General features: G+C 46.7%; 1 protein-coding gene across 1 annotated transcript in view; it reads right to left on the minus strand.

Annotated features, from left to right (window-relative positions):
* The window catches only part of TTC34 (tetratricopeptide repeat domain 34), a 35298-nt gene extending 20456 nt beyond the window's left edge, over window positions 1-14842 (minus strand). Inside the window, exons 1-4 of the mRNA XM_084821736.1 lie at window positions 13530-14842; window positions 12286-12511; window positions 5644-5836; window positions 3371-3537 (exon numbers count right to left, since the gene is read on the minus strand). Of these exons, the coding sequence (XP_084677862.1) occupies window positions 3371-3537; window positions 5644-5836; window positions 12286-12511; window positions 13530-14827 (1884 nt within the window). The 5' untranslated portion in view covers window positions 14828-14842. The remainder of the gene's footprint in view (window positions 1-3370; window positions 3538-5643; window positions 5837-12285; window positions 12512-13529) is intronic.
* Window positions 14843-15178: the final 336 nt, after the last annotated feature.

A 15178-nucleotide genomic window follows, 5' to 3' on the forward strand; every position in this document is an offset into this window, starting at 1 on the left:
TTACATAGTTTTTAGAAATCATTTTAGGGGGAATAAAGGCTGGGTAACAATATGTAAATACTTTGTCTTAAATCTAAAAGAAAATATTTCATAATCCAAAGCTGTTCAATTCTTCCAATATTTCAGAAAAAACTGAACACAATCCTTGGAAAAAAAGAAAAAAAATCTCCATCCCCCCCCCCCCCGCTAATGTTTCCATTTTTCTTCCGGGCCTTCACATCTCTGGGAGGCACAGGTTGCCCACAACTGCTTAGATAGGCTGAGAAGGCAAGGTGTGAGAGTGAACCCAATGCCGTTAAGCCCACATCTGAAATGTGCTTAGCTCTTTGCACTAAGGATGCTTGAGAACTTTGTTTCAGTTTGCAAAGCACTAAAAAATGCCCTGTTCACAACCTTGAATGCAAGCGGGACTGCACGTTCTCTGAAAACATTTGCAAATTCCAGAACTTGTGTTTGTGTTTGTAAAATGTTCCCCATATAAAGTGCACATGTTAAAAAGTGCACGCATTCAGAAATGCACAAAATGCACACTTGCATTTCCACGTTTTAGTCAATGGGCGTGTGTGTGTGTGCGCGCACTGTTGAAAAATGTGCGCTTTTCCTGGAGCAGCATCAGAGCACTTGCTTCAAATTCAATCCCCAGCATCTCCAGTTAGAGCCAGGAAAGATCTCTGCCTGAGCCCCTGGAGAGCTGCTGCCAGTCAGTGCAGACAATTCTGTGCTAGTTGGACTGAGGTTATTAGTCTGGCTTCCTCATATGTCTGCATTTGTGATGACCATGAGTGGGCTAGCAAAAAGCTTGAACGACTCCTGTAAAGGCATGCAGACTTGGCTTGCAGTCTAGGCATGGTCACCCCGTGGAGAGGTTGGCGTTGCCCCTCCAATGATGTGTGCATACTAAGGATGGGAGGACGAAGGATGCTGAAGTCACTCAAATTTTCAGAATGTCACCTCAGAGTTTGGCTGCCTCCTGTTCTCATTTGTGACCTATTTCTTCTGGTTGTTCGAATGGCCAGTTTTAAGCAGGGCTGGATGGAAAGCCAGAGGGCTTTGGACGGTATAGAAATGCAAATCATTAAAGTGATATATGTAGCAATGTTTTTCCGATGTCCGGCACCCTTTTATTGTCTTTGTGATGGCTACATACAACTTGGATACCGACAGATATAGATCTTTTTGCTTGTTATAGTCTGATCGAGAGGTGAAGTTTACCAATTTTTGACAAACTGATTAATAGTTTTGCTTTTTCACATGTTTAATAAGATACTAGCTACTTGTTTAGAATGATACTTTGCAGGAATGTTAGATAAGATGCTTGTGTGTATGTGTTTTTTTTTTGTATGAATGTTATATTTATAGTATGCAATGTATTTCCATATGTGTGTGTGTGTGTATAATAAAATTAAAAGAAAAATAATAACTTAGAGGGGTGAAAGCAAGCCAACTTGGAAGCATCAGTAATACTAATTTCACTAAGGAAGTTCCATCTAGTCCAGTATTGTATTGCTGACAGCAGCCATCCAGATGCCTGTGGGAAGGCATGGATAGGGATGGACACATCTGTCTATTTCCAGGCTATATTAGGCATGTTGGAGGAAGCCGTCCAGGGGGTTGAATTTGCCAAGCTTTCATGAGCTGGCCCCCACAAGCTGGCCTGATTCGATCTTCATTGAGTCAGGCCAGCTCACGGATTCTCCGGTGTTTTCTTCTTCTTCTAGTAAATACAAAGTTGCACAAATTGTGTCTGTAATTTGTGCAATTTGTGCAATTTGCAGCTGTAACTTGTATAATTTGCACAGATTGTGGCCGTAATTTGTGCAAATTACAGCTACAATTTGTGCAAATTAAGCAAATTATGGCTGGAATTTGCACAAATTAAACAAATAGCAGTTGCACCTTGCAAATTTTGTATTTACAAGGGGAAAAAGCCTGGAAAAAGTTCCTGGATTTCAGGAAAAGCCTGCAGCTTGGCTCGCAAATGCAAGCCGAGCTGAGCGGAAACCAGGGATCCCTCAGGCCCAAAAAGGGCGGGATCTTCAAAAATGGACAACTCTAGCCTATATCACTTCAGCATGCATTCACCCATACATCTTTTCCAGCCTGTTTCCACACTAAACTGCATTTTAAAAAGCTGTGTGAAAATTTGCATTTAAACATCTATTTAAATGCATATTTCAAAACGCATTTTCCTCTCAATATTATACATTCTAAAACATGTTTTCTCTCAACACACTCATCTAAATGCCTTGTGATGCATTCTCTGAGCCGAAAACTGCATTGTCACACTCAGGAAGAGTGACAGCCAGTGGATAAGTAAGTCCCAATCCACACATTAGTCTGGGAAGTGCTGATCAGGTTGCTTTGTATCAGAGTTTTCAAAGGTCACATTTCTCAAGTGTCCCTAGTGAAGGGGCTGGCCTTCTCCTGTCACCGCCTGAATTTAGTATCTGGTTAAAAAGCTTCACACTCCCTTTCTGCTGTTAGTGTGTATGTGTGAGCTATTATAGTGCACACTTGTGGAAAAAGTAGGCATGTGCGAATCAGCAAAACCTAAGCACATCAATGTTTTCCAAATTTCACCTTGACACTCATCCTGACTCTTGTCCTTATCAGATTACAAACTTCTTTCTTTTTGCATGAAGCTTCATGCATATTTTCATGCACATCCATTGTGCACATTTTTTAAATGTACACATTTTCTTGCATTGATTACAGAGCGTTTGTACGCATTTTCCAAAAGTACGCATTTTTCATACATGTTTTCCCAATGTAGTCATTTCTGTTTTTTACTTAAGTTTGTTTTGCTCCACAGATTGTAGTAACTGCCCTGCGGGGACAGATCCTTATGAGTTATTTTTATAATGTTTTTAAAAATATATTGTTGTCATTGTTGTCATTGTTGTATTGTTTTACTTGTAAGCAGCCTTGGTAGCATTTTATCCTGAAAGGTAGGATATAAATAATCATAATACATAAATAACAAGTAATATGAGAGCTAGTGTGGTTTAGTAGCTAGAGTGTTGGACTGGGAGTCAGGCGATCCAGCTTCTAGTCACCACTTGGCCATGGAAGCTCATGGGGTGACATTGGGCCAGTCACAGACTCTCAGCCCAACCTACCTCACAGGGTTGTTGTTGAGAGGCTAAAATGGAGAAGAGTAGGATTATGTACACTGCCTTGGTTCCTTAAGGAGGAAAAAAGGTGGGATATAAATGTAATAAATAAATAAATAAAATATCTTTAGTTCTCTTTGTGAAAATGCTCTGCTTCTTCTCTCTTAAGCTGTTCATTGCTTTTAGGCAGAGGCCCTTGTCTTGGCTGGAACTTGGCTCAAAGCCCTGTTTAATCACCTTCAGTAACATCATCCTACCTTTTCCTGGTTCAGGGCTAGATGAATGAATCCCTTTCCACAAAGAGCTTGGACATTTCCAGGGTTTTCTTTTAAGATGGCACTGAAATCAAAGATGGCTGTTTTCTTCTGGCCAAGGTGTCCATAACAGCGGGCCCGAGTGAGAAGGGAATCGACAGCGTAACCTCCTGAATGAAACAGAAACCATTTTCAAATATACAATAACTTTCTTTAGGGCATCCTGACCTTAAAATGGACAACATGCTGTTGTTTAAGGAATCTGTATCTGCCACTGAAAAAGGTTCCCAGTACATACCATCAGTACAAACAGGGCTGTCCCTTCCTAAGAACATAAGAAGAGCCCTGTTGGATCAGACGAAGGGTCCATTTAGTCCAGCATTTTGTTCACACAGTGGCCAGCCAACTGTCGACCAGGAAACACCAAGCAGGACACGAGTGCAACAGTGCCCTCCCACCCATGTTCCCCAGCAACTGGTGTTTCCCAGCTCGCTGCTTCTGGTACTGGAGGTAGCACAGAGCCATCAGGACTAGTACCATTGATGGCCTTCTCCTCCAGGAATTTGTCCAGCCCCCTTTGAAAGCCATCCAAATTGGTGGCCATCACTACATCCTGTGGTAGTGAATTCCACAGTTTAACTCTGTGCTGTGTGAAGAAGCCCTTCCTTTCATCTGTCCTGAATCTCCCACCATTCAGCTTCATGGGATGACCCTGGGTTCTAGTATTTTGAGAGAGGGAGATCTGTATGTACCCTCCTGTCCATGTTCCCCAGGAACTGGTGTACGTAGGCTCACTGCCTCTGATTCCTGCAGGCTCACAATCTAAAACACATGACACAAAAGGGAAAACAGATGGGGAGGGAAAAGGAAAGTAAGCCATCTCAGGCGCCAATTCTTTTCACCCACAGAGGTGGAAGGGTAAACTGAACAGAGGTCTGGAACACTAGCCAGTGTTGTCCCTATGATCTGCTGAATCCAGATTTTCCTGTGTGGTCCAGAATCATAGAATTAGGCAGGACCTCAAAAGATCATCTAGTTCAACCGCTGTCGATGCAGAAAATAAACTACAACAGTACTCCTGATAGGTGGCTATCCAGCCTCTCCACATGAAGCTCTTAATGAAGGAGAACTCACCGCCTTCCAAAGCAGTCTGTCAAACAGCTCACAGTCAGGAGGCTTTCCTATGTGCACCAGTTGCTGGGGAACACGGGCGGGATGGTGCTGTGGCACTCGTATCCTGCTAGTGGTTTCCTGGTCAGTGGCTGGTTGGCCACCGTGTGAACAGAATGCCGGACTGGATGGTCCCTTGGTCTGATCCAGCAGGGCTCTTCTGATGTTCTTAACAGAGTGGTGGACTAGATGGATAGGGACTAGATGCTGGACTGGATGGACCCTTGGTCTGATCCAGCAGGGCTCTTCTTATGTCCTTATGTTCCTAATATTCTAGTCTAAATCCTCCCTCCATCCTACTTTTCTTTTCTTTTCTCTTGTAATTTGAACCCACTGGTTCAGGAACTCACTGGTTCAGCAAATTTGTTCCATCAACTATGGGACAATCCTACAAATATTTTAAATGAAAAACTATTACTATCACTTTCCCTTTTATCCCACCATTCCCCCAAGTGACTCAGGACACCATACACTTCACCCCTTTCATAGAACCAAAGAGATTAGATGACCTTGGTGGTCATCTAATTCACCCCCCGCTTAGTGCAGCCTCTGCAATGCAGGATGCAGCTAGGGTATTAGCTAGGGTGGGCACATAGACTTAGAAGCAAAAAACGCTGAGAATCACCCATAGACTCTAGTTCACAGAGCTATTTTGCATATAGCTCTACGGGCAAGCACTGCCGATCGCCATTTTTTTTTTAATGGTGATCAACAAACAGGCCTCGGTAAGTTGAGGGCTGCTCACCGAGCACAGCAGGGTGGGCGCTTGACTGCAGCCCAGAGGGCCAGCGAGCAGGGGGGAGCTCGGTGGGCACAGCTGGTCATCAAATTTGCGAACCAAAACGGGAGCTTGCAACATCCTAGTTGTGGAGGAGGGCCTGGCTGGCTGGTTGGCCGGCATCTTGAAAAGGAGCATTCAGTACTGCAACATTTTGTTGAAAGTCTTGCTTGTAGTTCCTAAAAGCAATGATTCTGCAGCTCTACAGAGTTTCTTCAGACGTCCGAAAGCATGGGGAAAGAAGCTCAGCAGAAATAGCTGGGCTACCCACATCACAACAATCGCACTCATTTTGCACAAAGACAACGGAGTATTTGGGGTGTCCTACCTGCTGCGATGATGGCAAAGGAGAGGTACATGATAGCTTCTTTGATGTAACCATCGCCTTGCTTGTTCTTCAGGATTGTCATGGCCCTGGAATGGCAGTGGCTTTGCATCAGGTTCCGGTCTTCTTCTTTTAAAACCTTCATGAAAGTCAAGAAGCAAGATGTTTCTCCAGTTTGGGCCAGTTTCTTAAGTAGCTTCATTATGGAAGATACACAGAAAGGAGGAGTCAATATGGGTGTTCCAAAATGATGTGCCACAGTAGCACACATGAGAGAGCTGTCAGTGTGCCATGATTTTTTCTTAATGGCTCCTGTGAACCCTGCTACCATCTGCTTTTCCTTGCCTTCTTTCAATGTAGCCTCTGCTGGGAGGGAGTAATCCTGCTGCACCTCTGTGTGAGTTCTGAGTCTGACTGAAGGATCCATCTAAATTTATCTCCAGCTTTGTTAATATAAGGACTGCCTAGTTAATGTCTACTTCTGTTTTCCACCAACTGAGGCACCTGTTTGGTTCACCCAGGATGGAGACAGTTTTGACTTAACAGCTGGATTTGGTATTTTCAGAAATGGAGTATCTATCATTCTCTGCTACTTTATTTATTATTTATTTGTTACATTTCTATACCACCTCATAGCTGAAGCTGTCTGGGTGGTTCACAAAAACTAAAACCTCAAGGTATAGCGTCAAACAATATCAGATATAAAAGCTTAAAATTACAATATAAAAGTACAACCAGAATAAAACCTAGCAGCAATGCAGAGATTTAAAATGCAAATTTAAAACAGCAGAGCTAAAAGACTAGAATGCTAAAATGCTGGAAAAATAAAAAAAAGTCCTACATCTGGTCCTGAAAGGAGTGTAATGTCGGCACCAGGAGAACCTGTCTTGGGAGGTCATTCCACAGCTGGGGTGCCACAACAGACAAGGCCCTATTTACTTGTTCCTCATGGTCACTAGGGGTGCTGAAATCACATCACCTTGCAGACCCTCCCTGCTCCTATTCCTCCCCCAACCTCACTTTGGAATCATTTTGCCTGATGATCTCAAAAATTTGCATATTTTTGTGATTCTGGAGTTGGCCTAATAAAGGTATTACACTATATGGATTTAGCAAAATTATCATCCCTCAAAAGGAGGCTGGCTGCAGTGTCTCTGAATGACTGGCTGTTAGGGGTCATTAGGAAAGGGACTGAAAACTACACTGGCAATATCATAATGGCTTTATGCAAAATGTGGTGCAACCACATTTGGAGTATTATGCGCAGTTCTGGTTGCCGCACACCAAAAAGGATATTGTGGAAAGGATATTGCTTAGAAATGCGGGAGAAATGGTCAACTAGAATGATCAAAGGGCTGGAGCAATTCCCCTATGAGGAAAGGGTAGGACTGGGACTTTTTAGCATAGAAAAAAGGTGGTGGGTCATGATAGAGTATAAAAAGTATAAAAGTATGCAAGGGGTGGAGAAAGTGGATAGGGGGACATTTCTCTCCCTCTCTCATAACATGAGAACCCAGTGGGGTCATCCTATGATGCTGATTCGTGGGAGATTCAGGACAGATAAAAGGAAGGACTTCTTCACACAGCACATAGTTCAAAAAAAATATGGAATTTATTGTCAGAAGATGTAGTGATGGCCACCAACTTGGAAGGCTTTGAAAGGGGATTAGAAAAACTCGTGAAGACAAGGCTATCAATGCCGACGAACTGGAGCTAATGGCTCAAAGGGAGCTGTTAACCCAGCAGAGGTTTGGGAGGAAACGGAGGATTCATATCAGGGGTGTGCAACTTGTGGCCCTCCAGATGTTTTGACTACAACTCCCATCGGCCCTCACCAGCAAAGCCAATGATGAGGAATTATGGGAGCTGTAGGCCAAAACATCTGGAGGGCCACAAGCTGCCCACCCCTGGTTTATACACACTCTGTGAACTCCCTCTCTTGGTAGTACAGTGATTGCAGCTGGATCTGGTTCCTCAGAGTTGGGACTTTTCCCTCCTCCCAAGTAGACTTTTGCTCCTGAGTAGACCCTTGGCAAAAGCATCTTCTGGCAGCCAGATGGGCACTCTGACAATGACTGTGTCTCCCTCCTGGTCTGCTGATGCCTGTGCTCTGGAGAGCCGCGAAGGAGCTGGGAACCAAGGCAGGTCTCTGAATGGTTCTTCAGGACCCTAGCTGAGGCATCCCTGTGATGGGAATCCTTCGGCTGCCCCACATCTCCTGAGGGAGTGGGGTTTGCTGTGGCGCCCCAATCCCCCTCCTCCAAAGCCCCCCCCCACAAGGACAGTATTGTGTCCTAATAGTTAGAGGCACTTCCTTGTCTGAAGCTGTGAAAAGGTTTGTCCCTAGAGAGCCCCTGTCCAGGGGGTGGAGAGACAAGGAGAGGACAGTCAGAGGGAGATGGGGGAGGAAGGAGGAACATGGTAAATACAAGTTTAGAAGTAAAGTGAAGATATATTTGTTTTAAAATCTTATTCCTTGGTCCGCCTTATTGAGAAGAAAATACAAAAACGGGTCACCTGGGAGCCTGTCAGGGATTGCTAAGCCCGCCTGCTGAGTAGTGAGGTAGCGGAGGCTGGCTGTGCAATCCACAAACATTATGACTGGCTGTTAGGGGTCATTAGGAAAGGGACTGAAAACTACACTGGCAATATCATAATGGCTTTATGCAAAATGTGGTGCAACCACATTTGGAGTATCATGCGCAGTTATTATTCAGTTAATAACACCTCTTTGCACCTTTGCACCAATTAGCTAAACAAAGCAAGGCAGTTGCCTGTCAACTCGAATGGACAGTTTCCTGCCGTGCCCGGGCTTTTACCGGGCTCCTCCTTCAGGGAGGGTCCTCCTGACCCAACTTCTGACAGGCAGCCCAGCTAGCGAACCGCCTCTCACCTCCTCTCAACTCCGCCCGCACAGCTCTGCACCAAACTCGGGTGGCTGTCAGTTCCGGTGCTCCCTCCCCTTCTGACAAAGGGTGAGTTCCCAAGGGCAACGAGGATGATTGTCTCTGACCCTGGGCCTCCTCTTTGATGAGCCCCTGGGAGGATGCATGCATCCCTGACTCCTGGATAGTCGTAAAGACTTTCCTCGCCCGCTCCCTGTCTTGGCTGGGCTGCTTCTAGCTCTGCCTCCGAACCTGAATCAAAGACCAAAACGAAACCAAAACGCTTAAGCCCAGTCCTGACCATCAACGGATACAAGTCATGATGGCTATATGCTGCCTCCGGTATCAAAGGCCTCTGAATACCAGTTGGTGGGGAACATGAGCGGGAGGGTGCTGTTGCGCTCTTGTTTTGCTTGTGGGCTTCCCAAAGGCATCTGGTTGGCCACCATAGGAATCAGGATGCTGGGCTAGTTAGGCCTTTCGTGTGATCTGGCATGGAACTCTCTAAGCACTTATGACTGCTCTGGGCCTGGCACCTTCTGATCAAGTGGAACAACCAGGACAGTGACCCTACAACTGCCCTTGGGTTCTGGTGGCTTGTTACCCATGGCAACAAGCCACCTCGGCTGGGTTGGCATGATATGACAAGCCATGCTGCTGAGGGTAATTATGCTCCCCCCGCCCCCGGACATGCACAGTGGTGGTGGCAGAAGTGGGATAGAAGGCACTGTGGCTAATTTCCCCAGTGGCAATCATGTGACCCGGGCCGGTGCCTCCGAGAGCCACAGCATGCTGGCTTAAATCCAGTTCCAAGGGGAACGGGGCCTTCTCACCAGGCCCAACGGTTCACGGCCAGCTCCCTCCTCTGTCCCTCGGAGGAAGGCAACAGCGGCAAGAGGGAATTGCTGGTAAGAGGTGGCATCAATGGCAGTAAGTCATCTTCCCCAGCTTTCCAGGTGTTCCAGCCAGGGGAAGAAAAAAAAAATTGAATCTCACTGTGAACGGACAATGAAACAAAAAGTGCCTGACAATCCACAATAGAGCGGATTTTGCACCATCTGTACATTCCTAGGCACATCTTACTTAATGTGCAGACCTAGCTCCTTGGAAGGGAGTGGAGAAAGATTTTTAGCGACAAGGATGACCATTTTCATCATCCTACATGGCTCCTCTTCCCTTCCCCAACACACCTGGCAGAGGTAGAGTTGATCAGCCAAAACAAGTATGGTATATGGGGTATACCATACTTGCCAAAACAAGTATATGGTACAGAATCTGGCGCTTTTCGGAGCAGGATCGGGGTTACAGTGTCACAGGATTTAATTTTGTTTCTTTGCTCTCCGGAGCACACACAGCTGTGCTGCAACACGTAAACCACAATGAAGGAGCAATTCCATGAAGCAACTCCGCAAAAAGCCATTTAAACTAAGAATGTGTTTCTCCACCCTCTGTGAATTCTAAACAAAGGCAACAGCACCCTCTGCTGATAAGTCGCCGGTAGTTCTGAACTAGCTTTCCGGTGGTCCAGACTCTGAATGTGTGATTAATGGCTATGTCCCCAGCCTCTGCTTGCTCCCTCTCCCTTTCATTCTTTTGTTCTTTCTTTCTTTTATTATCATGAGATAGATGCTTACAAGCACTCTGTGGTGGACCCTTGTAAGTATTCCTGTCCTGGCCACAGTCCATCACATATTTGGATTTTAGAACAGGAGTTTAGGATATTACAGAATATGGAAGAAAAGGAGATGAGAGGCATCTGGTTGGCCATTGTGGGGTCTTGTGCCCTCTCCTTCCTTCCTTCCTTCCTTCCTTCCTTCCTTCCTTCCTTCTCTCTCTCTCTCCCCTCCCCCCTCTTTCCTCCTTCCTTCCTTCCTTCCTTCCTTCCTTCCTTCCTTCCTTCCTTCTCTTCCTTCCTTCCTTTCTTTCTTTCTTTCTTTCTTTCTTTCTTTCTTTCTTTCTTTCTTTCTTTCTTTCTTTCTCATGGGATAGATGCTTACAAATGCTTTGTGGTGGACCCTTGTAAGCATTCCTGTCCTGGCCACGGTTCATCACATATTTGGATTTCAGAACAGGAGTTTAGGATATTACAGAACAGGGAAGAAAAGGAGATCAGAGGCATCTGGTTGGCCATTGTGGGGTCTCTCCCCCTCTCCTTCTCCTTCCTTCCTTCCTTCCTTCCTTCCTTCCTTCCTTCCTTCCCCCCTCTCTCTCCTCCCTCCCTCCCTCCCTCCCTCTCGCTCGTTCTTTCTTTCTTTCTTTCTTTCTTTATCATGGGATAGATGCTTACAAGCACTTTGTGGTGAACCCTTGTAAGCATTCCTGTCCTGGCCACAGTTCATCACATATTTGGATTTCAGAATAGGAGTTTAGGATATTACAGAATAGGGAAGAAAAGGAGATCAGAGGCACCTGGTTGGCCATTGTGTGGTCCAGAAAGGCTCCTGTTCTTAAGAGTGGGGCCTGGAATGGGACCACACTAGGAGCGATTTACAATGCTGGAAGACACTGCATAAATGGTTGCAATGATGAACTGGTCTCCTGAAGATCAGGCTTCTTGCTGACATGCTTGTTTTCAAGCATGGTCTTAAGAACATAAGAAGAGCCCTGCTGGATCAGGCCAAGGGTCCATCTAGTCCAGCATTCTGTTCACACAGTGGCCAACCAGCTGTCGACCAGAAACCCATAAGCAGGACATGAGTGCCACAGCACCCTCCCACCCATGTTCCCCAGCACATAGATGCACTGCATCTGATACTGGAGTTAGCACAGAGCCATCAGGACTAGTACCCATTGATAGCCTTCTCCTCCAGGAATTTGTCTCACCCTCTTTGAAAGCCATCCAAATTGGTGGCCATCACTACATCCTGTGGTAGTGAATTCCAAAGTTTCACACTGCGCTGTGTGAAGAAGCCCTTCCTTTCATCTGTCCTGAATCTCCCACCATTCAGCTTCATGGGATGACCCTGGGTTCTAGTATTTTGAGAGAGGGAGATCTTCTCCCATACACACCTGATGATTCCAAGGCCTTGCTTGAAGTGCTCAGGGGTTTATATGGGTAGGAACCATTCAGAGATGGTGCTTATGAAACACCTTCCTCAGATATACTTACTTGGAGATAAGGATGGCGGAGAAATCTGCCACAGACTCCAGTGAGGCCGGATTCTTTAGAATCCGCCCCCCAGGAGTCCATGCCGGAATGGACTGCTCCCCCCTGCCACCTCGCAAAGAGCAGGGATGCAAATGGCATACCGGACGCCATTTGCTTCCCTGCTCTTGGCCATGATAGGCTACGTAAATATTTTTTATTTACGTAGCCTCCCCCCCCCCCCGCAAACCCCTTCAACGGACAGGTAAGTAGGTTTCGTACACCCCTACTTGGAGTTGACTTGACACTCCTTTAGGCAGCAAGTTCAAACTGTTTTATTTTCCTGCACAGATGGTGGGTTGTTATTGATTTACTTTTTACCGGGCAAGTGAGAGTTGGGCAAGCATGGGGGGTCTGTGGACTGAAGTCTGGGAGGCTGAGCGGGGGGATGTCCGCCAGACTCTACCCCCTTCCCGGACTCTTGTGACATCCCTAATTTTGACTGGGACTGACGGAATTAGAACCCCAGATCAATACAGTAGGCAATTGTTGTACAAGCCAGTTGTCTTTTCCTATCATTGAGTGAACATTCCCTCAGACACCTTTGCTTTTGTATATCTGTTTGTAGACTGCACACTAGCTGCCTCCCTGACGGGACCCCCTCCCCACTCTTACCTGGTTGCAATCATATAAAAATCCTTTCTTCAACTGAAGCAGAGCCAGCCTGGCTAGGATGGTGGATCTCTGGGAGGTTTTGGAGAGTGCCACCAGGAGGATCTTATGAGCTTCATCCACCCGATCCATCTGGTACAGAGCATCAGCACACAGGATCCGAGACACCTCATCTGAAGCATCCAGGTCCAACAGGAGAGAAGCCAGCTGGTGAACCCCAGATGCATCCCTGAGCAAAGCAACACAAAGAGAAGTCCTTCAGAAGATCATGGTGCTTCTTGTTCCACCAAGAAGACTTCAATATTGCCAGCATTCAAGCCACTTCATCACATACGCTGGAGTCACCCTTGAAATATGCCCTTAAGGGTGGTCCAGAGGGATGGCTAAGAAATTTGTTCCATGCAAAGTTTTACAAAATTTGCATGTGGCAACCAACAGGTGGACCAGAAAAAGAGTTGCCCACTGAAATTGGCACTTTCCTGAATTTAGCGCGACAGGTTTCCACCCCCTTGGATAGCTCCTTTAGAGTTCTGACTGGTTCTGATGGAAACCTGGAGTGGACTCACTGCTCCAGTGGCATTGGAGCCATCAGCATCCACTGCTCTCCACCCAACCCCTTTCCTCACTCTTCCTCTCCCCTGTCCGTAGCCTTCTTTCTCTACCTTCCTAGCCCCTAGCCTTGCTCTTACTCTCCCACTCATCCTTATCTTGCTGTTTCTCTCCACACCCAGCCTTTAGCCTTCCTATTTCTCCCCCTCCCCACACATATATATTCACCTTGCTGTTTCTCCCCCTCCTAGCCTTTAGCCTCACTCTTTCTCCCACCCCTCTTTTGATTAGCCACGCCCTGACTAGCCACTTATGTGACTAGCCACATCCTCCACAGGAACCATTTGTGACGGTGCCCACAGCAGTTTCTCATATTCCCAAATGTGCCCATGGATCCAAAAACCTTGGGGACCCCTGCTCTGTATTCAGCTACAGCTGAAGGAATGGCTTGTTTCTGATGCCAAATTCTTAAAACTAAACTTCCCAAGTTCAGGAAAAGCAAACACCACTTTATAACACTTGAAATCCTGAGCTTAGATGGGCAGTTCTGAAATCTTCAGAACCTTTAATCTTTTTTGGAAATAATTTTAGACCATGTATTTAAAAAGAATGGTGGTTTCTCCATACAACACCCTGCCCCACTACAAAATTGCCCCACCTGTCTGTACAGTATTGGTTTATAAAGACATACGACGTACCCTTCTTTCATCTGGAATCTATTCAGCCCTCTGGATTTGTTTTGTTGGGAAGGTGAGCTGTGAACACATTCCCAGTTCCTTTCTAGTATCTTCTGCATTTCCTCGTGGAGAATAATCAGAAGAAATCCTCTTTGGTTCCATGGTATGTATGCCTTAATCACAAAGCTGGTCTCCTCATATCTAAGCCTACAGGCAGTGATATAGTCCAGGGCTGTAAGATAAGGACTTCGGCCCCAAGCCCGGATCATTCCACGGCCACCAAGCGCCTTCACACAACTGCTGGGGTGTGGGGAGCTGTGCTCTATGACCTTTTGGAAATCCTGAAGGGCCTTTTTACAGTTTTTGGCATGGAGGTGACAAAAACCCCGCAGGGTGAGAAGGGTGCTGCAATATGTCTCTGCTTCAGAATCCAGAAGATGGTTGCAGAGTTCCATGGCGCACTTGATATTGCCCTCCAAGAAGTAGCAGTCCACCAGTCGGACATTTAGTTCACGCCTCACCGTGGAGGAAAGCTGAACAAGGAAGTGAAGGGTGCGGGTCACCGTGGAGAGGAGCTCCTTGCCGCTATCGCTTCGGACTTCAGGCCTAGTGCGTACGGCTTCTCTGTAAACTGCAAACTCCGCATCCAGGGCAGCTCTGGCATGCCGTTCGATCCGCTCAGCATCACCAGCAGAGAAAATCCCCTTGAATTGCTTCTGTGCCAGGCTGGGACTAAGCTCAAAGGCAGCTGTCAAGTCCCGCATCATCTCTGGCACTTTCCCACCCAGAGAGAAGTAAGCAGCAGCCCGGTCCATGAGAAGGCCGCAGGCTTTTTCATCCCAGATGGCACCGCTGGCTGACAAGGCCTCTAAAGCCTTGCTGTAGACAGACACACACTCCTTGTACTTGTGTTTCTCAAAAAGGTGCCCTGCCTGGGCCTGGCGGACATGGATGTCTTCCGGTGCTATGGCAACCAGGAAGTCATAGCAATGGCTTTGCCAGCTTTCTAGGTCCCTGCTCCCGTGGCCACTCTTGCCAAGGGAGATGAAGTCAAAGAAGGCCTGGATTATCTGCCGCAAGTGCCCATTTTGCCTACTGCTTATGAACTTCAGTGTCTCATCCCGATGTTTCACAAAAGCATGGAGATAATCCATGACGCCATCTTGGAAGTGCGCCTGTGACAGCACCTGGGCCAACCCCCTGGTAAGAACCAGCGCCACACAATGATGAGTGCTAAGCAACGAGGTACACCGGCTCACCACTTCCTCATAGCGGCCCAGGGTGAGCAAGACCTCCATCTTGTAGAGAGAGGCGGCCATGTTGCTGGGGCTCAGGGTCGAAAGGAAAATGGCCGCAATTCCAACATTGAGAGATGGGGCTTTTAGGCTGCCACATTGAACCTTAGGAATGGGGCTCCCGCCTCGACACCACCTCTCTAAAGTGGTAACTACTTTTGCCTGAGACTCCTCGCCCAGAGACGCCACCTTTTCAACAGCCACCAGGGCACTACAGCTGAATGCAGCCATGTAAAAGGCAGTGGCTAACGTCAGGTCTTCAGTAGCTAATTGTCGGTCCCCTTCTTGACAGAGCTGCATGGCCTGCTCCTTAGATGTCCCAGTGACCGTCGTGACGTCTCCATCGCCAGCAAACATGTTTACTCCACTTGAAGG

Source organism: Heloderma suspectum, chromosome 15 (genome assembly GCF_057233095.1).
Source record: "Heloderma suspectum isolate Gila_16-S chromosome 15, 16-S_ref, whole genome shotgun sequence".
NCBI classification, from domain to species: Eukaryota; Metazoa; Chordata; class Lepidosauria; order Squamata; family Helodermatidae; genus Heloderma; species Heloderma suspectum.